This window comes from Aythya marila (genome assembly GCF_965140915.1).
Source record: "Aythya marila genome assembly, chromosome: 5".
In the NCBI taxonomy this organism is placed as follows: Eukaryota; Metazoa; Chordata; class Aves; order Anseriformes; family Anatidae; genus Aythya; species Aythya marila.
Window position 1 is genome coordinate 11001189 of NC_139046.1, and position 23549 is coordinate 11024737.

The following is a 23549-nucleotide window of genomic DNA, read 5'->3' on the forward strand; positions in this document are numbered from 1 at the left end:
AAAGAAGAACATTTAATCAACAGCTTTTTTTTCCCCCTTGGTTACATTAATAACAGCATGACGAAGATGCTTTAATTTTTTATTTTTTTATTTTTAAAAGGCAGAACATTAACAGCACAGCATACTGATCAGAGGTGTAAGTTACTTTGACATCAGAAAAGCTGTCCCTAAAGTTGCATTGGAAAGGCCAAAAATTATATTAAATAGGTAAGAATAACCTTTTCATCATAAGTGAATTTTAGCAGTGCTGACCTGAACTGTTTCTTCAAGAGAAATGGGACACAGGGCCCAAAAGAACAGCAGTTGGGTCCGATGATTGTTTTCTCCCAGTACAGGTATATTTCTAGAGTTCTTATGAGGTACCAAGTCACAGGAAAGCCAGTTCTGTTATCAGAGGCATATTTCAGCAAGCAACTAAAATTTGGGACCCCCCTGAGGACGTTTGTTTAGAAGCTGTGGAAGTTTCCAGCTCTAGCCCAGACTTCCCACTCTATCTTGTGGCAGGACGCAGATTTAATCCTCCTTCAGGAGGAAAGAGTACAGGACAGGAGTAGGGACCCTTCTACAGGAAAGCAGGACAAGAAATTCAGAAGCGCTGAAGGTGGACACGACTATGGGACGTGCCAAGCTGCAGTTTGGGTAAGCTCGACATCCAGCAACTATTGAAATTAAAAGAAACAGATTCCTCCAACCAACCCTTCCTATAATGAATCTTTCATCTTATGCAAAGAAAGAGAATAAAAATAAATAAATAAATAAATAAAACAACCACTGGCACAAACAGCACATACCCCAGAGTAGCAGAGATCTGTAGAAGCAGTCACGAGGCTTGCTGATGTTCCTGCAAACGCCCTTCCCAAGCCCTCCCTGCACCAGCCCGAGGCCCCAGAGCTGCTGCATCCCAATGGCAAACGGCCCAGCGGCTGCAGGCTGCAGTCCAAGGCAGAGCGAGGCACCTGGAGCAAGGCAAGGCTTCCCCAAAGCAGTTCCTTCACCCAGAGCAGCAAGTGCAAAATCCAGACCAGGGTGCCACTACAGAACTGCTTGGCCAAAGGCACCTTTCTCTTAGTGTCCCTGTCCCCAAGGCATTTATCTCCATCCCCCGGGCTGCATGCGGAGCACAGTCGTGGACCCAAGAGCTCCCAAAACAGGGAGAGGCTCCCAGTGGAGGCCTGCCTCCTGGAGCACCTTCACACCACAGGTAGTGGCCCTGCCAACACACAAATCTGTGGTTCAACACCACTGCTGTCCCACCAGAAAGGGTGGACCCAACTGGCAAAGGCAGCTTGCCCAACGCTCCTCTGTACCGAGGAGTGTGGAGCTGGGAAGAGTTCTGCAAAATGGAGCCCAGCTCAGTAACCCCAGCACCTCCTTCACCTGCTCGCAGAACGGAGCACTGGGGGAGAGATTTGAACCCCAATCAGGAAAAATCACCTCACCAGGGTTACAAGCAGACTAAAATCCACCATAGTTTTCCTCCCACCAAGGCTGCCTCCCTTCAGTGGTGACCCCAGGGGTGCCATTTCCAGGGAAGGGGCACAACCCCCAGCCCTTGTCCCACCTGCCTGAGCAAAGCACACCCACACGCTGCTGCTGCTTCTTTCTCTTCAGGCTGATCCATCTTCAAGAGGATGAACCCAGATCACACACAATACGCCTGAGCAGCTTTTCAAACCATTGGTACGACAGCACTAACGTTTCATCTAACACAACTCATAACGCTGCCACGCAGGGGTCTTCGTCGCATCGTTGTCCTCCTGGGGTTAGCGCTCGCCATGGTACTAACGCGGCTCGTGCCCAGCTTCCACATCTGAGGCAGAGCCCTAGGCTCTGTGTAATCAAAGGAGAGAAATGAGCACTTTCAGGGTGTAATACATTAGATCAGTTTTCAACATATAATTTAGGATTAAATTAATTACACCCTAGGAAAGCTTATTTCTCTCTAAGGGATTCTGGGCGACCAGCTCAGGCAGTGATAACCAAACCCGCTGATGAATCCCACGCCTCGTGACTGACTCGCCTGGCACAAGTCTCTCTGCCAAACCCACTGTGTACACTCTTCTATTTTATTAATCCTCCTCAGACTCCTTTCAATCAGGAGATATTCTAAACCTTGCACACACGAGGTAGTATCAGGAAGTCTGCAGCTGCCTGGATCTTCTATTCATCTTTTGCTTTTAGATATCAGTGCACTCTTATCAGTTGCATAGCATCATCCTCCATTCTAAAAGCTTATTCAGGTCTTCGCATGCTAGGTTTCAGACACATTATATCTGCTCCCCCAAAGTGTGCAGACGCACAGAAGTTTCCCCCAGTTCCCACGTGTGGATTTCCTTTCCATTATCTCACACCTCCTCTTCCAGACTGCCTTAGAGAAAACCGCAGCAAAACGTCCATCCAAAATTTGTGCAGATCGCTGCCTCTCCCTCAGTCATTGCCGGTAGAAAACAAACACCAGTCAGCATGACATTGGTCAGTTGTCTTCCTACTCCCATTGCCTGATCTTCACAGGCTTCTTGGCTGAGCAATCTTTCTAATCCCTGCTCTCCGTTGCCGTATTTTAGGCTGTATTATGCAAACTTCCAAGCAAACTTTCTCTGTTTGAGTAGGGGAAACTTCCAGGTAATTTCTCCATTTTTGATGAAACTTCAGACCTCCTGCATGTTACTGACCTCAAGACTTTCCTTTCTCGATGACTTCAGATGCTAGTTCCCTTAATATTTTATAGTAATTCCCTCCCTTTTTCAGCAAATGGTTCTCCTACCTCTGTCAGCACACCTTTGTTTTGTTTTTTAAAGCACACGTAGTTTACTATTTATTAAAAGGAAGACCAGAAGTTGCATTTCTTACTGGTTCAAAGAATTTGTTAGATGAGCCAGAGCAGGACATGACATTTGGCACCCAGTTTTGTAACGCGATGCTCTATCTTACACACTCGAAGTTAGCTCGTGGAATGAAAACCACACTTAAACCGTTTGATTTCCTAAAGCTGGCTTTTGGGCATTAGATTAAGATCTCAGCACACAGCAGCACCATCAGGGCACTCTTCAAGTTCAGCCTCTCCAGCTTATATATTGCACCCTGTGAGGCCGCTCTGGTGCTGGGAGGAAGCTCCTGGTGCTGCTCATACTCACGGCTTGCAGAGATGGGAATGGCCTGGAGGACACACACATGTGCTTTGGGAACTGAGGTTTGCCCACATACCTGTGTTTCCCTTCTCAGCTGTGGTCTAAACCTTAATTAAATGTAGACCCTCAAGTCTAAACCACAATAGCTGATGCCTTAAAACTTCTGCAGTGGAAGCTTAGGTGCCTAGTTATTTATATAGGAAACGAGCCATCAGGAGTACTAAATACAGCATTAAAATTAGCATTTTAAATTCCATTCAGCATTAATTCAGCCCTGCCTCCCCACTTACACATACATACCATCACTAGGAAGAAATGTAGCACCTCTGCTCTCAAAAATGGGAGCACCACCACTGCTTTACTTTTGCTTCCCAGCCTCTTCAGGAGATTCCTCAGGTACACGTTTGGGCACAGCAGTCCCAAGCTTCTTCCCTCCTTAAATTTACCAAGTTCCTTTGTTTCACTTGCTTTTTCTTGGGGCTGGGGGGGGGGAAAGTGTGGGCAGGAAGAGGTGGCTGGTTTTGGAGGTTAAGGGCTGAAAGATCCAAGTCAGACAGCTCTGCAAAAGAAGCTGATTACTCGGTTACTCCCGTACTGTCCTGGTACTGCAGTCTCCACCACCAGGAAAATTACAAAGGTTTTTTGCAGTAAAACACCCCCCAGAAAAACACTCTCTGTGCTTCCCTACCCTGCCAGTTTTTCAGTATATGAAGGCATGACTAATTGCTGCCCTCCATACATTACTAGCACTGGAAACCACCGCAGTAACTCGCTGTATTAGTTCTGCTGGATTTAACACATGCAAGCAAACCATTTACCGCGTACCAAAACCCAAAAAGCTCACTGCTGGCAACCTACCTGTTGAATGCAACAGGACAACACAAAGCAGTTTCCTTTGCCTGCCCTATAGTGTCCTGTCTGTTCTTCTGCATGCAGTGCTTTGTTGCATCCAGCATGGGAAGACAGCAAATATTACCTCGGAAAATCCCAAGGTGCAACCCCAGTGCAAAGTTTCCTGCCATTTGCAGCACGCGGGGTAGCGACATCCACACACTGCTGGGCTTGAAGGGCACGATGCCGTTTTTGCCGTGTATTTTAAACGCATTTCTTTTGTTGCAGCCAAAGAGGGCAATTTGTTAAGCTGTATAGCCAGGTGGCTAGCCCTCAGACAGCAGTCTGTACTCACTACGGCAGTGACAGGCAGCCAGGTCGTCTCCATCCATACCCTACGGGCCAGGCTCTGGCTCTGGGCTGGAAGCGCCGAGCCAGGACCGGTCCCAGCACTCCCCAAGCTCCGGAGCTGCCTCGCAGCAGCGCTGCCAGCACAGCCGGGGGAAGGAATACAGGAATACGCCGCACGGGCAGAAAAGGAGCACCACGGGTCCCTCCAGGGCCACCGGCGTGACCAGTGCCTGCCCTCGGGCGGCAGACAGCTCTAGGCACCCCGGCCCTACGGCCCTAGGAAGGTCTGAGCGAGTTTCCCAAAGCTGGGGCTCGGCAGCGACCGGCGACCGCTGCTCCAACAGCGCCGTGCCCACCGTGCGATACAGAGGGGGCAAACCCCCCCGCTGGTGGCTCTCGTGACCAAACTTGGAGAGGTAGGTGATCAATCACGTTTCAGAGCAGTGTTTTACATCAATAACGTTTTACTACGTATTTTATTACATCAATGGCTTGAAAAAATTTTATTTGATGTCAGCAAACATTGGAAATCATAGAAAAATGAATTATGTAGAATTTCACAAAGGAATTTACCCCACTATAATTCCTCATACAGTAAAATAATTCAAAACCAAATGTTACTTTTCAGTGGCTAAGCAGTTTTATAATGCTATGAACATTCATCACAGTAAGTGTGCTGAATAATAGAAAACAGGCAAAAAAGACATTTAAAATATTACTTACAACAGCATTATTACAACATACTTTCTTTAAAATCCCAACGAGTATTTTATCACTTCAAAAGCTATACAGCATTTCCATTATATTTGCAAACTTAACCTTATACATCTTTTAAAATCTTGAAAAAACTTCTTTTAAGCAATCTATAAGCAGTTAACAAAATTGATAAAATCTACATAATGGAATACTATACACTCCAGTATAAATTTTATTTTAGGAGAATATGAATGTAAACACTCATTATTATACAACATGCATAGACTATACTGACCTTCCATCTTCTGAACTGTAACTTTCACTGCAATTGTGCTTTACTATCAACAGGAAAAGCTGCATTAATCCAGGGAGTGGCAGAAAGTATTTGCTTTAGGGGCATTGCACAAGATCACTAGATTTTGACTTGCTGAAGACAAGCTGGAGCTCATAAAATGATTTTATTTTTATTTTTTTTAAAGAGTAAGTATCGGGCCATTCATCACTGAATGGGGTATGCATAATTTTATACAGATTTGAAAAAATGCATTATCAGAAAAAATCTCTTAGGACATTTTTGCGCTTCACTGACTCAGGGATTTATGTTCACAAACCCAGTGATCAAGTTAGTGTAATGCACTGTTTGGCTCATATTTGGTGTGCAAGAATACCAACAGCATTTTAGCGATTTAGATAATAAAAACTGAAATTTAAAGTGACAATGAGCATATTTTAATACATAATGTTTCAGATGTCTTTGTACAGGAAAGAAAAATGTTTGTCAGGACATTGCTTTAAGAGATTACGAGTTTTACTCTTATTGTAACTATTAAAAAAGTGTTCTAGTGAATATTTAATGGGGTCTTCCTGGTTGCAAACTTGTAAAAATATATTAAGATTTCATTATCCCCATTGGTATTAAATATATCAAGACAACCATTGTGGCTGCACTACCAGTTATGGCTACTATGGTCTTAAGCATCTGATTGTACATTGTTGCTATATTGTTAAGCACAACTGAGGCATGTTTTTTTTTTTTCCCTTGGTTATAAGATTATATTACAAAAGTTGATCACTGTTTCAAACCAGTTAAACACGAATATTCAAGTAACAAGGTTGTTTTAATGGATAAGCGAAAAAAGAAGTTACCTAGCACTTTACACAACTACATAAAAATTAAATAGAACAAATGAAATTTGTTTATGCATATGCAATACACTTTTATATCTTTAAGATTTCTAAAAACTAAAACTTAAACTATCATTTTCTTTAACGATACCATATTTTGCACAATAACTTATACTTAGGAGAAATAATTTCCCATTTTCCACAAAATATATATAATTATGACATTCACATTGATAGTTTAAGAAACAAAATTTAAGTGAATATTCTATCTTACGCAGTTATCTTTGTGGACCCTTCTAATCAGAATGCAACCAGTTGATGTATCTAATGCTTGATCCATTTAAAAAAGAAAGAGAGGGTCTTCACCTAAACAAGACCAAACCATTTAAACTTTCAAAAGCTAAGATGATTTCATCGCGTTTAAAAACATAGTTAAAGAGAACGTAAAAAACTAAACGTTTAAAATACAGTGCTATTATATTGTATGTATCGACTACAATAAGATAGCTGTCAACTGAGAAGTCATTTAACAACTTTTTTCTTCCTAATATCATGAATTATACATGTTTCTCCCTACCCCTTTGGGGATGAAGCCAAAACACAACTTTTCTGATCATAAGATGGACAGATTTGAGGGCAAAAACCGAAGAGAAGTCCTCACAGGTAACTAACTCGCCAGCAGAAGCCCCACCTGATGAATTTCACCAGCTGGGACACAAGTTTCTGTGCTCCTCTCCCCCTGGCATGGACCTACCAGCGAGAAGTTTAATGCTGGAGTATTTCTAGCGAGCGGCATTTCTTTCCACCAGAACTGCCAGCCGCATTCGCAGTGCTGTTTGCCCGGCTTTAATCCCGATTCACACTGGCTAACAACTAAGTGTCCTCTCCCGCTCCCAGCTCCAGCTGGCGCAGGGCTGAAGGAACGCATGCAGGTCCACCCTCAGAGCTGCCATGTCACACAGACAGCTGTAGAGATGCTGCCACAAATTTGGGTCACCATATGTGACTACAGGTCTCCAACAGAGGACGGGGACTAGCTCCCTTCCATCCCCTCATCACCTCAAAGGCTCTCTCTGGAGCTACCAGAACCAAGCTGCTCAGAAATGGCCGCAGGAGCGGCTGAAATAGGCCCCTGCTGGGCTAAACACTGTAGCTTGCCCTAAGAAATGCTCATCTGCTCCTTTGCCTGTGCGTCACAGGGGTTGTGTCCACACAGACGGAGGTGCCACCACAGCTCTCTGGCTGTAACCGAGCTGCTTTAGGGTCAGAGGACGGAGCCACCATGGCACACACACCACAGCATGGCCCAGCGGCTCCAACATCAGCACCACGTTCGGAGCTAGCCCCCGAGCTGCAGCACCTCAGCTGCAGTCAGGACGCGGGCTAGCTCATTTCAGGTTGTGTTAAAAGAGGCTGGTGCTGCACGCTGCTGTGTGCCACCCTGGCTCGAATCCTCTGTAGAGGAAGAGGGGCAAAAAAGGGTCCTTTTCTCCATCTGCAAAGACACCTGTTGGTTTCTTACCACATCATTAAGTTAACCATTTTTAAATGCTTTGTGACTAGTGTTATCTTGCAGCTTCCCATCAGGCAAAAAGTAATACTGCTGCTTCTAGCTTCTCTAAATACTGTCTGCTCAGCAGTCAACCACCCTGTTCGAGGTGCAAAGTCCCAACGCAGGACTTCCAGGAACAGCTCCAGTTCAAGCCAGCTGGACAGGCCACAGAACGGATCTGAGCAGAGGGCTGGGGATCTGCAAGCTGCATGCACCAAGTATTTGGAAAAGCACCTCTTAGATTTTAAATTGCATATTTTGGTTCAGAACATGAAAGCAATGTGTGCTTCAGAGGGGTTTAAATGGCCAATGAAATTAACCCGGTTCTTGTCCATTGAACTTCCAAGAGACCAAAAACTACTTGAAGGTTGAATTTCATGCTCCAACCCTCGCCCAGACGCCCACTGGGAGAAGTAGTTTGATGTCTTTGGCTAACAGCACTCTGAAGAGGAATGAGACACTGGGACAGAAAGTGACCTATGATAGCCAAATGTAAAAAGGCACATATTCCAAAAAGGAGAGGCACCAGAGAAAGTTGCTTTGACTTAATCCCACAGAGGATCAGGAAAAAGAAAGTTGTGTAGCACTCATTTAACAAGTTACAATGCAAATGCTGAATGCCAGGGGTTAAATAGCGTATCAAACAGTTTCAGGTTACGTATTCCCTTTTGCACTAAATAAAAGCCATTAAAATATAAAGGAATAAAAATGCTCAATTAGGGAGCTTTCTATGAAGCAAGAACACACAAATACAGTGGAAAAAATTGCACAAACCAGAAGTGTAATGAGTTACATTTACAACCTTGGACTGACCAAACCTTAGCAATAGGATTTCCTATCACTTTGCGTTGTTCAAGATCGCGTGTTGACATGCCCTGTCATTTCAGAACAGACCTGACACCACTGGCATGTGCACAGGCCTCTCCTTTATAGAAAGCTCACTAACAATAGTGTCATCTTAAGAATACACAGGAAGCGGAGACCACAAGGCCATGCAGCAGTACGTACTTATACCCTACGGACCAAGTATTATAAGAACTCCTAACGTGTAGAGTTACTGTGGGGCCTGCTAAGGAGCTCCTGGTTTTGCAGGTTGGTCAAAATTACGGACAGGTGTTACTGGTTCTAGAAATCCTCATGCTTAAGCAGGACGTTGATGAAATGGAGAGCTGAGCTACCTGGGTGCTTTTGAAAGAAAGTGGAGGCAGTATGGAGGAATGAGGGGAGATTAAGGCAGATGTAGCACAGGACTGGAAGCGTTTGCCTTTTTTTGGTAATAGCTGCTTGTCCACAGATATGATGCAGATGGCTGTCTGAGGTTTGCTAATACCTGATATCCTGGATAACACAGTAGTCAACACAAATTGTTCTAGGCTACAGCACCTTCTCACGAAGCAGATGCATATCTGACATCAAGAACAGAAGTAGCCTGGAAGGAAGAGGGAGGGGGAAAAAAAAGAAAACATTTAGTTTAAAAAATGAATACACATAGGCTTTCTTGCATCTCCAAACTTTACCCCAGATTCAAGGTACTGAAAGCAACAAGACAGCCAGCCCTGGCACATGGGGAGAATCACAGCAGCTTCCCTTATTCTGAGACACACCAGATTTTGTTGGTAGAACAAGAATTAAGACCAGAGCTGAGGCTGCTTTATCAGCAGCAATCTCATCTCACTGCTTCAAAGATGTGAGCGTGGACGGGGGACTTGCTGTGAAAACACACAGAAGGGGAAAGCCCAGAGGAGTCAGAGGGCTGATGAAGCTTTTGTTAAGCTGGTGGCCGGGCTGACAAAGCATACCAGAGGAGAGAGCACCTGAGGGACTGCTTTCAAGAGCAGGCTGCAGCTGCACCAAACTGCTCAGGAGGGCCCAGGAACATCCCTCCTAGCCCAAGGAGATCGCTTACATGATAATCCAGGTCCCATTTCTCTTTGCACCCAGAACCACCCAGGCCCCCGTTACCCAGCTCCTTGCAGCACCGTGCTTATGGTAGCTCTGAAGGCAGGAGCCCCACATTCACAGCCACCCAGAGGCAATATTTACACCTGATTTGCTCAGAGAGCTTGCAGGCCATTAGATCTCCATTGTGGGACAACCCTGTGCCCCTTCCTCTTGCATCGTTGTAAAAAAGTGCAGGCTGGGTAGCTGAAATCCCCACCACGCTGCCAGCACCGTCCTCCTCCCAGCCATGACACACCAGTTCCTACTGTCCAGAACAGGCTGCAGCTCACTGCTACCCTGCCTGGCTCCCCCCAGCATCAGCCTGGTGTCCTCATCCCACTCTACTGCACTTGCTTGGCTCCAGCCTGGGCACTTTCCATCACTGGCCTGGGGACCAGGACTCCTATTCCACCAGTTGTTTCACCAGACCTTGCTGCCATTTGAGGTTAAGGTTGCATTTAAAGCCAGACAATCTTTGAGGGCTCAGGGAAGAAAAATTCTGCACTTCTGCTGGTCACAGAAAAGGGCAGTGACATCAGCCACCTGTTTTTCAGACAGCTATGTACAAAAGTAGTTACTTCTTTGTCCCACCTCCCAGCTCCGTACAACAATTTCACTCACAACCTAAGAATGCGAGTTTTTTGAGTTCAGTTTTGTTCATCTGTCACACCTTTGGACCTAGCCCCCAAGTATAAGTAGCTTCAGAGAACAAATTACTGGGATTTGTAAAGCAATCAACTTCTGCTCTTTGAACGTCTGAACAACAGGCAATGTACAACTGAGCCAACGACAATCAAGGTAACTTAGAAAAACATATGCAGCACACGGAGAAGTCTTTAGTCCATGTATGACAGACCAAAATTCAGCTCACACTGTTAACTGCATTTGCATTTGAGAAGATGCAGCTTTTGTGTTAAGCTGTCATTTAAAATTAGCCACAAAGGAGCCCTGTATCTAACATTTTTACATACAAACCTCTAGTGGGGTTTTTCTTTTGAAAGAAAGTGTTAATAACACATTTTTATAACGAACTTTCATATCTCAATACTCTGTAGTCTCTTGGTTAACTTTAAGCACACGCTGCCTTTGGAGAAGTGTTACCTCGGTGAGCTTCTATCAAGGAGAGCACGAAAAAAATTGTTTCTAGAATGTGTCTTCACAGAAACTGCTGTAAATTCAAGGAAATTTTGCCTCTAGGTAATTCCGGAGCAAATAGTATCACACACTTCCCTTGTTTATAGCTTTCTTTCCTTCCCTCAAGTGAAACCACTCCATGATCAAAATGAAAGAAAGAGCTTTGCCTTGGAAGACTGTAAGGTCTCAAAGCCAAACCTTGAACAGCTTAGAGAACTGAGTGCAGGGAAAACATCCAAACGATATAAATATCTATCAGGTTTCAGCAGTAATCATTAAATTGTCCACGTGCTGCTGCTGCTGAGATACCAGTATCATTAGAGGGCTGCAAAATTAAGTGTTCTCTTTCCACTTTTATGGATGTCTAGAATTCCTCCAAACAATACTGGGACTGGAATATCCAGACACGGTGAAATATACTCAGATACATTTTATTTAGTTTAGAAGTAAAAACTGACTGATTGAAGATACATGTGCACACGTATACACTTTTAAATATATATATATATATTATATATTAAATATATAACATTATATGTGAAATATATCATATTATACATATAAGAACTGAGCTCAGATTGGGAACTTTACATGACTTAAGTGTGATTTACCTCATCTTCCTCTTCGGACATTTTAGTGGAATTATCGGGGGATTTTACAGGCTTCTGGCTATTGGTTCCATTTGTCTCCTCTTTGCCGTGCTCTGCCTCCCACTCCTGTAGAACTTCATCTATGTTGAAACGACGTCGGTAATTTACAAAAAAGTTTTTCACTTGCACCACAGATTTGTTTCCAATCACATCAGAGATTGCCTGAAAGTCTCGGCCATATTTCCTGATTGCTAAAAGCAACAAGAAAAACAAAAGTAAAGTGTTATTTCCACAAAGACCACAAATTAGGCCCAAGTCACAGCATGAGGATCCAAAGCTGAACTTCTGTCCAGGTTTCAAGCCTTTTTCTGATTAAACCAGCATGAAAAAATCTAAATTCTCCATGACACAAAATTAAGACTAGCCTTGGAGAAGAAAAGGAAATGCAGGTGTAGCAAAGATGAGCAGAACGAAATCAAGAAGAGCTGTGTAAATATCCCTGTATTACTTGAGAAGTTGCACAGGCAAATAGCAAAGCAGTCTCCCCAGAGGAGTTTCACTTTCAGAAAGCTTGGACAAGAAGAGATTATTTGCAAGTACTCATATGGTACAATTTACATTGCTGGGGGAGGGGTTGAGAATTGCTTCCTTGTTCAGATCTGTTCTTTAGGCATTAATAAACAGCAACATCAAAACCCTTCATTAGTCGCTGAAGTGAAACACAGCTCTGAAATGTAATAGAGTTTTGATCATAACCTCCTGAAGTACAAACAGACTTGTAGTGCCATACCTTGCACAGCAAGAAGCTGCTCATCTGTGGTCCAACGTGCATTAAATTTCTGAACAACCTGCAGGTCAGAAAAATTTGGTAACTCCCATTAACATGCGCAACAACTTTCACTTGTACAGGATTTCAAAAAAACTCACAAAACCATGAGTAATTAACTGTTAGTCAAGCTATCATTCGTTTGAGCAGCAAGATGTTTTCAAAAAGAACTGCGTGTGGCAGCCGTTCAGTTAACTGTGACACACACGGCGCCCCTCTGGGCAATACAGAAAGAGAGGGAATGGTCTGAGCAGATAACCAAGAGCCACAAACTCTTCAGAAGCACCTACTTGTCTTTATCACAGACACCTTCTGTAATCTTGGTCAAATTATTTCCAGCATGAGGTGCCAGAGTTGGAAGAACAACAACAAAAGCACCGAGTGCCAAGAGAAGGACAGGCCATTAACATCTCTCCTATGTTTCTCAGTATCTAGAACCACCACCTCTCCCAGGGGCATATGGACACAATGCTGAAAAACATGGTATATCTGGGACACCAGCACTTCTGCTAGAAACCATTTTCACACGTTAAGCTGCCTTTTTTTTTTCTTTTAAACTTTCTTCTTGCCTCCCATCCCCGTTATGCAACAACAGTGAACATGGTAGTAGTCTTGATTCATACTGACAACTAATACAGCATCAGTCCTAGTCTACTGGGAAGATCAATAGCTCGGGTATGTGAATACAGATCAGCTTTTATCTCCACAACAAACAAGGGTCAGAAAATGATCCTACCTCTGGAAGTCTGTATTGTTCTATCCCACCTTCAAGTTTTTCTTTGAGAGCGCTGTTTGTCTGTTTAATATTCTGAATCTGAAAAGGAAGTGTCACCCTTTTAATAAGGACAGAGACCTTTGACAAACCTTCTTCCAGCAGCCCTAATGGAAACTGTACAAGTTCAGCATCCCACTTCTCCTCAGCACTTTTCTTTTTCAAAAAAAAAAAAAATATTGTATTGGAATAAAGAAATGTAGGAGCAACTGGCACATTGGGAGACCCCCTTTACTTTATCCTATCCCATCCCATCCCATCCACAACTTATTTGGAGCAAGAACTGCTCCAACTTCCAGGTCTGTTTAAAGCCCAGTATAAAAAAAAAGCCCTGTTCACAGCAAGTAATGAATCAAAGACTGCTAGAGAGCTCTGCTTCTCCCTCAGTGCCAAGAAGGCTTCAGGCCAAAATACCAATTCTATTAAGTTTAATAAAGAGCTTGAGCCAGATCTCTGCTCTAAAAAATACTGAAAATGTTCTCATCTAGGAAACAGAGTCATGTAACAAGCCTGTTTTTCAAATATCTATTAGTAAAGACATTTGTCTGTAACACTTATCCATAACCATTTAAAAGGGAGACCCATCAGACAAACAAAAGGTACCTAAAGTTTGTAAGATGCATTTATAGGGAAGAAGAAAAAAATATCTGGCTGTTCTACAAGTACCATAGGAAGAGGTAAAGAAAATTACAGATTGACATCAGAAACTCCTGAATCCAGTTATAACTGAAGGAAATTCATAGTTGTAACACAAGGAGTTCTGAACTGCAAAAAACTCTGAGAGCCAACAAAACTCAGGTCAGTGCTGTGGATTTTCCTTCCCTTGCTTCACTTTAGATACAAAGTAGGCTGCCCACAGAAGTAAAACATAAAAGAAGAAAGCGCAGGGCTGCATTAATTTATAGCACAAGGCTAGCAGCTTGTCAATTAAGCCACATAATGATGTGCATCATTACCAACTAGCTACAAGTTCCTGGGAATTTTGCAGACGTGACAGACAGTGCCACCAAAAGAGGCAGCTATTCTTGCACTCTCTCATCCATACCTGTCGCTTGATTGAGACTAATTCCATATCCAGTTGTCTGAGTACAGTGGTAGCAGCTGTCGCATTGGCAGAAACAGCCTCCACATCTTCTTGAGAGAGGAACATTCCTTTGGGAGGTTTCCTCTTTGCTCTGTTCTTGGCCTGTGTACTGTGCTTCTCCTTCTTCACCTGAGGAACGGTTTCAGCGGGTGGCACCTGAGAAATAGCAGCCATTTGACAAAATGCAATACAATGTTTTAAGTGACCAAAGAAACATTGAGGCGAGCTATGGAGGCTGTTTTCAGGAGCCCTGAAGTGATCACAAAATCTGATTCTAGATCCCTCTGTCATTTTTCAAACCAGGATTTACGCTCTCAGGTTATAGCTAGGTGTTTTAGTGGTTCATTTTCGGTCATCCTCAAAGCTCGAAGAATGAAAAGGAATAGCTTGCAATCAGCAATAATTGTTTGTGCTTTAAGCAGTATGTCATACACGTGCTTTTATACAACTCTGTCCTTTCTCCTAGGCAGCTTTCAACATTTCCAGGACATACTTGTCTCCTTCACCCATTCTCGTTTTGGGAACAGATGCCTAATTTTCAGTCAGTTGAATATCCTGGTTATTTGCAAACACTCCAAAACCTCTCTTCATGCTTTCAACATCAGGTCTCAACAAAACAGTTTAACTGAGCACCAGAAGAAAAAGTGGAGTTTGGAGACAGAAGAACACGGCTAGAAGAGTTTGCAGAGATTTGTTTTTCTACACATCAGACAAAAAGGGATAAACCAAACTTATTCAAAGGCTGAGGATGAAGGAGCAAGGTGACTACAAAGCAGCTCTTCGATCATTATACAGTTTCTTGGAAGCTAAGTTTTCCTGCACAGCACTGATACATAACTGTTCCATTAAACTGATGCAGTTTGACCACAAAATTTGAATCACTTTTGGAAAAGGGAATATTTCACACACCACTAATTTTTATGCCTTCTGTCTAAAACACAGAATTAGGCACAGACCGCTAACAGGTACGTTCGCTAAGGCGCTATACCACAGGGCCTTTCAGGAGCACATTTGATTCTCTAACACCAAAACCACCTCTTCCAGAAGTTACTTTCAATAAGCAACACATACCCAAGATTTATTATCCCATGGCTGGAATGTTGCCCAGAATGCAGAACAGAAGAAGGGTGGCTGGGGAGAGAAGGGAGGGAGGGGAGGCCGTGCTCTGAAGTCCTCCACTTGATCGCTGCCAGCTTTAAAACATTGGCTTCCCTTCGCACCATTGTTCCCCTCCTAATTTGCAGCTACATGCAGTTTCTGCCCAGTCTGCGGCATTTGCTCATTAGCAAGCATTAAAACCCACATGAAGCTGCACAAAGCTCCATGTAAGCACTTGGCTCTGCCTCCCAGAGCCTGGAGAAGCCCAGTGCAGCTGCCGGCAGATAAAAGCTTGCGCCCTCTCCACAGGCTCAATGGCCAGAGCCACGCTGGAGCAGTAAAGCGGGCAATTGGCTCTTCTCAACTTTCTTCTTGCCTCTCCCAGCACAAAGAGCTCCACGAGACACAACGCCGAAGGCAAGCCCAGGAGCAAGGAATAACCATTGTTTTTTGCAGGACAGATAACAGATTTCTTTTTTTTTGCAGTGGAGAATGGGGAGCAGGAGAAACCGGGCTGGCTGAGCTACAAACAAGTGAGGTAAGCTCTGCACTCTGCTTCAGAAGCAAGCACTTTGATGACTGAGCCAGGTAAATTATTCAGCATGGTTAGATGTTTCAGATCTATTCATATTTCATCTGCATACAGAATTTCACAGGATCACGCAGTAATGCCTCGCAACAAGTTCAAGCTGCAGGGTGACCAACAGGCAATACCTGCAGTGCAAACATCCCAGAAGCCTCAAACCTAAGTAAAAATGGAAGCGAGTTTCAAATGATTGTTTTACACAGTTCAAAGAATGTGAAGCTCTTCTGCGTTGTGGATGAGAATCCAGACCTCCAGCAGAATGGTTTTTGACAGCTCCAAATGCTTCTAAGCCCCAGTGATATTGCACAGGCTGTGAAAATTCAAAAATCTACCCTATCTTGGAAACTTGCTTTCCTGGCCACACATTCCTGTAGAATTATATCAGCTCATGAAAAACAGAGCTGAAATGCAGGGATTTAGCAGGGCTCCTCTATTTATTCAGATAGTGCCGCTGCTATCCAGAACACTTCAGTGATACAATGCCGCTTCATAGAAACAAGGTTTCCCGAGATTTCATGGTTTAAAAACAAAGACCAAGCTCATGTAAGAGCATGGGCTGAAACAAGAGGCGTTTCCAGGAGCTGCTTCAGGAAGAGGGATGTTGAGAAGCTCTTACGGAGTCAGCATCTGAGGAAACCTGAACAGTCGCACTAGCACTGAAAGTGCTAAGAAAAGGGAAGATTCCCCCTCCAATGATCCCCAAAAGAGGAAACACAGATGAGAGATTTCAGATACTCTGAGAAATCCCGGTATTACTCGACAACTCATACAGTAACTGACACATCTCAGACCTGGAAAAACCATCTCTGTGGGGTTGGGACAGGGAGGTTCTTTACGGTAAAAGTCCTTGGCTAGCAGTGCATCGCTGACCAAGTGGTTGAAACAACCACAACCATCAGGAACAGCCCCCCTTCCTGGATACCTGCTCTCCTGAGGCATTTTCAATCAGCCCCAGGCTCAAGTACTGCAAAATCAAATTAGCTCTGAGCAGGCTAAGCAGGTTGTCAGCTTCATTTTGCCCAGCAGAACAATCACTGTCCAGAAGAGCCCCCAGAAGGCCACCCGCTGTTGCAGCCGCAGCGTGGCCGCACGCGCTCGGCGAGTTCAGGTGACCTTTGGCTGGGTGAAAGCACATCGTGCCCTGTGCTAGTACAAAAGGGAGGGCAGTCACCTCCCATGCAAGACATTCTGCAAGAAAAAGAAAGATGTATTGATGGTAGCTGTCTGCCATCTGCTCCCTTTCGGCCTTAAAATAGAGGCAGTGAAGCTGGCGAAGAACGACTGTTCCCCCTGTGTCCCGAGTTCGCAGCGTGCCAGCATGGCAGGGAAGGAAGCTGTAAGAAAAGGGATTGAAAGGTCTCTTTGCGGATGCCAGCTTTCAGAAAACTTAGGGAGAACTCCTAACTTGATTTGTTTTTATTAAAAAAAAAGGAAATTAGATGATAGTATTGATTATTCACAAGATATACTAGGCAGCTGCAGCATGCAGCTGCAGCTTAGCCAAGCAAGAAGCCTTCACGTCTGGGTGTCGCCGAGGCTTTCAAGAACTCAGCTTCTTGTGAGAGTGTATGTGAGTGGCTGGACATGCACCCTGCTCCTAGGCAGTCACTGGAGATGCTGGCTTCTTCAGTGAAAGCAGCAACTAGGCTTTTCTGGGACGTCTGCAGAGAGCACTCTGGCATGGGTGGAGAACAGCCCAGAATACTGTGATTTTTCAGTTATTTCCCTTCAGAATAATTTATTAGAGGAATTAATCTCACTGACAGCAACTGACAAAAAAATGCTGTAGGCCCTTGCTTTTGCCTGTTGTGCAATCAGTTTTAAATAATTCTGGTGTTTTTTCCTATATATAGCCTTTTAAAAAAAAGTAAAATCAGATGATGATGACTGTCATCCCTGAGAGAAAGCAGGCTGTAAGAAATCAGGAGAGGGAGCTACTTCAAGGAGAGAAGGCCTTAGGGTAAACATCTTCCCGTACTGCTCACATATACAACCCATACTGCTGCTGAATTGCAAGATTCTTGTTTAGTAACAGATAATCAGACAAGTTTCACACGTGAAAAGAAAAGTATACACTCTCCAGTTAGGCATCACAGGTGGTTTAATGGTTTTCAGAAGTGTCTGTTATATTGGCATGGCTCTATTTCCATTCAGAACTGTATCCCAATTTAAAATGAAGTACCTGCACCTCACTTCAAATATTATGCTGTAAGTAGGTAAGTTATTCTTCATGTAATGACAGGCTAAGGCCCCTCTAACAGACAAAAACTGGCCACACAAGATTTCTCCTTTACCATTCACAGCTGCAGTTGCAATCCTGGTGTCACCAAAATCCTCAGAACTACTGCTGAGGCCTTCAGCAGATCAAGAATCGACCTTAAAGTCTGTGCTGCAGATAAACACGCTCCTGCCAGTCTACCCAAAACAGGTCAAAGGTCTTACTTCCCTTCCACGAGGCCATCCAAGGAGGGACATCAGTGCTTGTACTCCATCTCAGCCCCTGGTTAGCTTGACTTCAACCATCACCAAGGGTGGTTCAAGCGAACACAGCCAACCCTGAGTCAAACGCTCCTAACACTCACACAGTACACCAGCATGTGATGGCAAAGTCTAGAATTCTTCCAGCTTATTTGTCTATACTTGTCTTTATCTAAGAATAATTCTGAAGACAATTCTTTTCTTGTGTGACAGCCATACAAAGCACAAATAATGAAAATTAGATACTGTCAGCTTCTACATCAAGTAGCAAGTAAACACTTTCATTTGTACAGTAGTAAGAAAAGAATTATACCTCCTTTTTGCTCTCCTTATTTTGTTCAACTTCAATATCAATAGGGTTATTTCCATTTGCTTCCTCCATTTCATCCTCACTGGAAGACAAAAGCAAACAGCACTGTATTACTTTGTGAGGCTCTGTTTCTCTATAAATAGCACGCTAAAAATGCAAGGATGCAACAGCAAGTCCAACAGCTTTCCTTTCTCTTTTTCCACCAGGGTGGGCTTTTTGGGGGGGGTCTGTGGTGTTCTTTATTTTCCCTATTTACTTGTTTTTAAGTCAAGTAATTCTTAATTATAAGGATACGAGAGACCATCTCCTTAAAGAAAGACATCAGTAGTGTATTTAGGCAATGGAAGTCTGCTCAGATGAAGGCAAGACACAAGAATTTGATTATATAAGTTATCTTTTAAAGAACAATGGACATTGAGCATTATAACTTTAGACAAACGCAGACAAAGACTTAGAATTACAGCAAGCAGCTCTAACACAGATCTTATACAGTTATAACATTTAGCAAAAAAGATATGCACAAGATGAACTCCCTCAAGAACATGCATAAAAATGTTTTTTCTCAGTCAAAATCTCACATTTCATTCTCCCCTGTAACAGAAAAAGAGGCATCAGTTACGGAATAATAATAGGCATGAAATTGGGGCCATATTGAAAGTGACCTTGGCACACCTGGCCAGTTTGGCTTCATTGGAATTTTAATCAGACATTAAATCGAATATATTTTCACCATTTAGAATTTTTGTACTGTACACAACTAAAGTTAATTGCACCATTTGGGATGATGCCCAGAAACTGAAGAAAAAAGCTGATCTCATCAAAGCCTTTTTTTGAATTACTACATAAGAAAAATAAACCTATTTTGTCATGTCAAACTTCACAGCCTCCATGAGGAACTTCAGCTGGAGCAGGTATGTCGCAGCAACACAGCACGAGGCAGGGCAGAGGAACCCAGGCAGGAGCTGCGCTCAGCGCCTGGCTGCTGGGAGCAGCCTGAGCTTGTCCCCAGGGGAGCAGGGGACAGCAGGCTCGGTGGGTGCAGCAGGTAAGGTGGGTGCTAATTTCAGATTTAGCTCTCGGCTGTGTCCATGCTGCTGCGCAGATGTCAGCTAAGGAACAAATTGCTGAGTGACTCGAGCTGGTGTCACCACCACAAGGGCAGTCACTTGCACAAGCTGCTCCTGCTCTCCCAAGCCACCAGCTGACCCTCGAGGTATTTAGTTTGTAAGGTATTTAGTTTGTACAATCGTGATTCCAACGAATAAAGCTCTCAAGCACCTCCCCACGAGCTGCATACACATGGCTCCTCGCGTACAGCCCAGAAGGGCTACTGAAAACCCAGTCCCAAATGCACTGGGAGCTATTTCTGTGACAACCTGAGGGGTTAGGGAATTTCCCTGCCTACTGCAGAAGAAATACCGCAGCACTTGAGTGAGATACCTCCGGCTGCCTCTTCTCTTAAGGCAGCTCTGCTGGAGATGGGGCTGTATTCTCACCTGGGTTCAACTGCCAGCCTTTCTACAAAAGCCAAACCCCCACAGGCTTCGCTTCACTCGCGGTTTGCTCATATTCCAGCAAGTTCTCTAGGCATGAGCTAGATCAAAACCCACTCAGTCATTCTTGCAGTTTTGGACATTGATCATGATTAACTGAAGAACACTTGAAATTTTGCCAGCACCCGGTGGCACAGCACATCATCAAAACTCGGGCATCCTACCTTCACCCAGCTTTATTTCCACACTCCACGTGGCTGAGCTGAAAAATCCTTTGGGAGTGTGGAGGTTTCACTATTTTACACAGGGGAGGGGAAGAAGGGGAGACCAACATCAAGTTGAAGGCCTGGTGCTGAGCTTGCTGCAGATATAAATCGAGTTATGCATTTCCAGTCCAGCTGCCTTCTTCAGAGGCTGCAAAATTACAGCACATGGCAGCCCATACAATTCCTTCCCAGTCACCTCTTGGTCAGAGGTGCTGCTTCATCCAATAAATAGATATATGTTACCAGAGAGGTATATTCCCAAATTGCAGTACGCACATATATGAGCACAGGAAAAAAAATAGAGATAGTATTAAAAAGATCCTTGACTACACAGTACTAGACAAACACACACTCCTTATAAGAGATTTTCTCTTATAAGTTACTAGGAAAAAGACAAAAACAAGCAGGATGCAAAGGAAAAAAATAATCAAGACAACCTTTGCAGAGAAGAACAGAATGGGAAAGAGAAAGCCAGGTCAGAGAAAGCCATCCAGCTACTGAACAAGCTGGCTGGTAGTATTCTCCCTGGCCCTGCCTGTTAAACGAGTATTGTTGATCTAGTGAAAAGATGGGAGAGGTTGGGTGAGTCACTGGTGTGATACATCTCAACTCAGGCAATATGCATCTCTTCCCCCTTCCCAAACAGGGCTCATCACCCAGCGCTGGAGGCAGCACACGGCTCTCTGGGAAGCACGACAGCAGCGACTCCTTTGAGGGACAAGCTTTTGCAGAACATTGCCCAATGTGGTTAGGAGTCTTCCTAAGCCATGCGCACACCTCCAGATTGGGCAAGTTGGGTTGCAAAGATGTAAACTGCATTTTACTGCAGGTTGAGGAGGCACCCACATCGAGCAGATGGACTTGCTGCTGTTCAGAGGGACGGCTTTCCCCCACGCACCCAAGGCCACAGCATTTCTGAGGCCCTGGAGCTCAGCTCCAGAATTAGGCAAGGTCACCGAGTGGCAGTTCTGACTGGGCAGGTATTTCTAGCCATACACACACGGCCACTGGCTGACCCACCGTCTTCAAGGGCACACACCCAGGGGGCTCCAACTTGCAGACATAGCTGCACAAGCAGGAGTCAGGCTCATCGGCAGAAGCTGGTGACCTCCTGATCACCACCACCCCCTAGATCCTAACACAACCAGCTTCTTGGGACACTGCTGTCGGAGGTGTCATTGTAAGCTCTCCTCTTCCTGGTCTAACTTTATTTTTCTCAGGGAACAGAGCTTGGCCCAAAAGCCTTACACTGGGAACAGTTTTCCATGTGAAAGGCATGGGAAAGGGGTGTGGGTGCACATGCACAGGCTGAGGGGTGCTGCACTGGAGCCTGTGCCCCAGCTGGTCCGTGTTCTCATTCTACTGAGCACTGCGTAGAGGAAATAAAGGCAGATTTCTAGCTCTTTTATGACTTCCTTTTATTGTGCTGCTCATCAGCTTTTCTGGCTCTGCTGGCAACAGTGCCAAACAGCTTGTAAACATCGGTTTTAATTTCATTTTCTCCACCCTCAAGCAGTATCAGAGAAAAAAGTACCTAGAGTGCTGGGATGGTGACCACTCCACTACGGGGCCACCAGGAATTGCCCAGTGTTGGAGAAGGGAGCACACTAAACTGCTGCCAGATTCCTTTTGGCTTAGAGCAAAGCAAAACATGCACAGCAGGGAAGAAGGGGTGGGGAAAGAAGGAGTGGTACCAGGAAACATTTGGGGGGAAATTCCTACACCTAGTTTCTTACAAACTAACAGTAATGTCTGAGGTAGTCTAAAGAAATCAGTGGGCATCAATACACGGCCTTTCTGCTTGCAAACCTACCTTTCCTCACGTTCCCTTTTTTGTTTACGAGCATGACGGTCCATCACGCTAGTTTTAGTCCTTGTCTTCTTCCAGGAGTAGTAAAATTTCACCAGGCTGGCTATTGATTTGTCAGGAAGCTGTAAATTAAACATGTATCCTTTTATACGCTTATATGTAAAGTAACCCCAGGAGTTCACCCACAATTGGTTTGGTTTTTGTCAAGGAACTTCTGATTCTCTACTTTGGATTCTCTGAAAATTTCAAGCAAGGCAGTTCTGAAGCCTTTCAAAAAAAAGAAAGAGAGAAAAGAAATCTGTGGGGGACTGTTTCAGGTTAATGCCTACCATTTGGGACAACAAAATCTATAAGGAGCATCGCAGCAAGCCTCCACTGACCAGCCAGGTAGCTGGTTCCCTTCAGAAAAGAGGAACATTGCAAGAACAAATCCAAAATGGATCCTTGAAAGTGAGCAAACAGTTTTAAAAGCCAACACAAGCATGTGTAAGCAAATGTAGGAATTGCTGAATTGCAGGCTACATCCCAAACATATCTTTGATGTCAGGTTAAAAAGGCCCATTCACACCATTCACATGATGAAATCTATTCAGGTCTCAACAAAAGATACTTTCAAAAGGTGAAACATCATTGTATGGTTAACTGAGGATATCGGAAAACCACAAGTCAGATTTTTTTTTGTCCTCTTACACTAACTATGATGCCCTGTAGCTACAAGAATAAAGTCTGCCTCAGGAAAGAGTAAAGCTACACTAAGCCTAGCTCTCTACTTCTGAGGTGTTCAGCATGCATATTCTTACACAGGACTTCTACGAGGTGAAAGACCAGCCTTTCGCTGAATGAAATGTGTTTTAGATAGAAGTCTGATTCAGCTGGGAGGGCAGGATGGCTGGGGAGGAAAACAAAACTGAGCGTCAGCCAGACCTCGCTTACTAAGGTACTAGAGGTGAAGTCTTCACTTGCAATTAGCTGGTTGGCAGACTGCAGACTGACCTCAGGTCCTACCGATGGATCCCACCACAACTACCAGGCTGGTCCACAATGGCACACAGGCACAAATCCACCTGCTCCAGCAGAACACGTGCTGTGCCCCCTCAGTGAGCTGCTTTGGGGTTGTGTTGCCAGCAGCCACGCAGCAGGCTGCTACGTTGGGATTACCGAGTTCCACAGAACAAACTCAGGGACAAGGCTGGTTGTGACAAACATCAGCTTGGCTACAAGCACACACTACGAGTGCCAAAACATCAGCATCAGCTCCGGTAAATAACGCAACTCACTTCTCATTCCTGCCTTCAGTGACTTTCCCTCTGTTCCAAGCCGTAATGGTGCTATTGGGCCAACAGATAGAAACTAACAGCTAACACGCTCCCCAATTCCTGTCCCCTACTAAACACAAAGCTTCGTGCCATTTAATTCCTTCCATGCAGGATGGCTTTTCTGGGAGCAACAGCAAAAAAGAAAAATCATTACCCAGGAAC

At 44.3% G+C, this 23549-nt stretch overlaps 1 protein-coding gene across 1 annotated transcript in view; it reads right to left on the reverse strand.

The window, feature by feature from the left end:
- Positions 1-4773: 4773 nt before the first annotated feature.
- The window catches only part of RCOR1 (REST corepressor 1), an 81029-nt gene continuing 62253 nt past the window's right edge, over positions 4774-23549 (reverse strand). The window contains exons 6-12 of the mRNA XM_082761511.1: positions 22075-22193; positions 18506-18584; positions 13992-14186; positions 12911-12988; positions 12139-12196; positions 11370-11599; positions 4774-9112 (exon numbers count right to left, since the gene is read on the reverse strand). Coding sequence (XP_082617637.1) covers positions 9071-9112; positions 11370-11599; positions 12139-12196; positions 12911-12988; positions 13992-14186; positions 18506-18584; positions 22075-22193 — 801 coding nt within the window. The 3' untranslated portion in view covers positions 4774-9070. The remainder of the gene's footprint in view (positions 9113-11369; positions 11600-12138; positions 12197-12910; positions 12989-13991; positions 14187-18505; positions 18585-22074; positions 22194-23549) is intronic.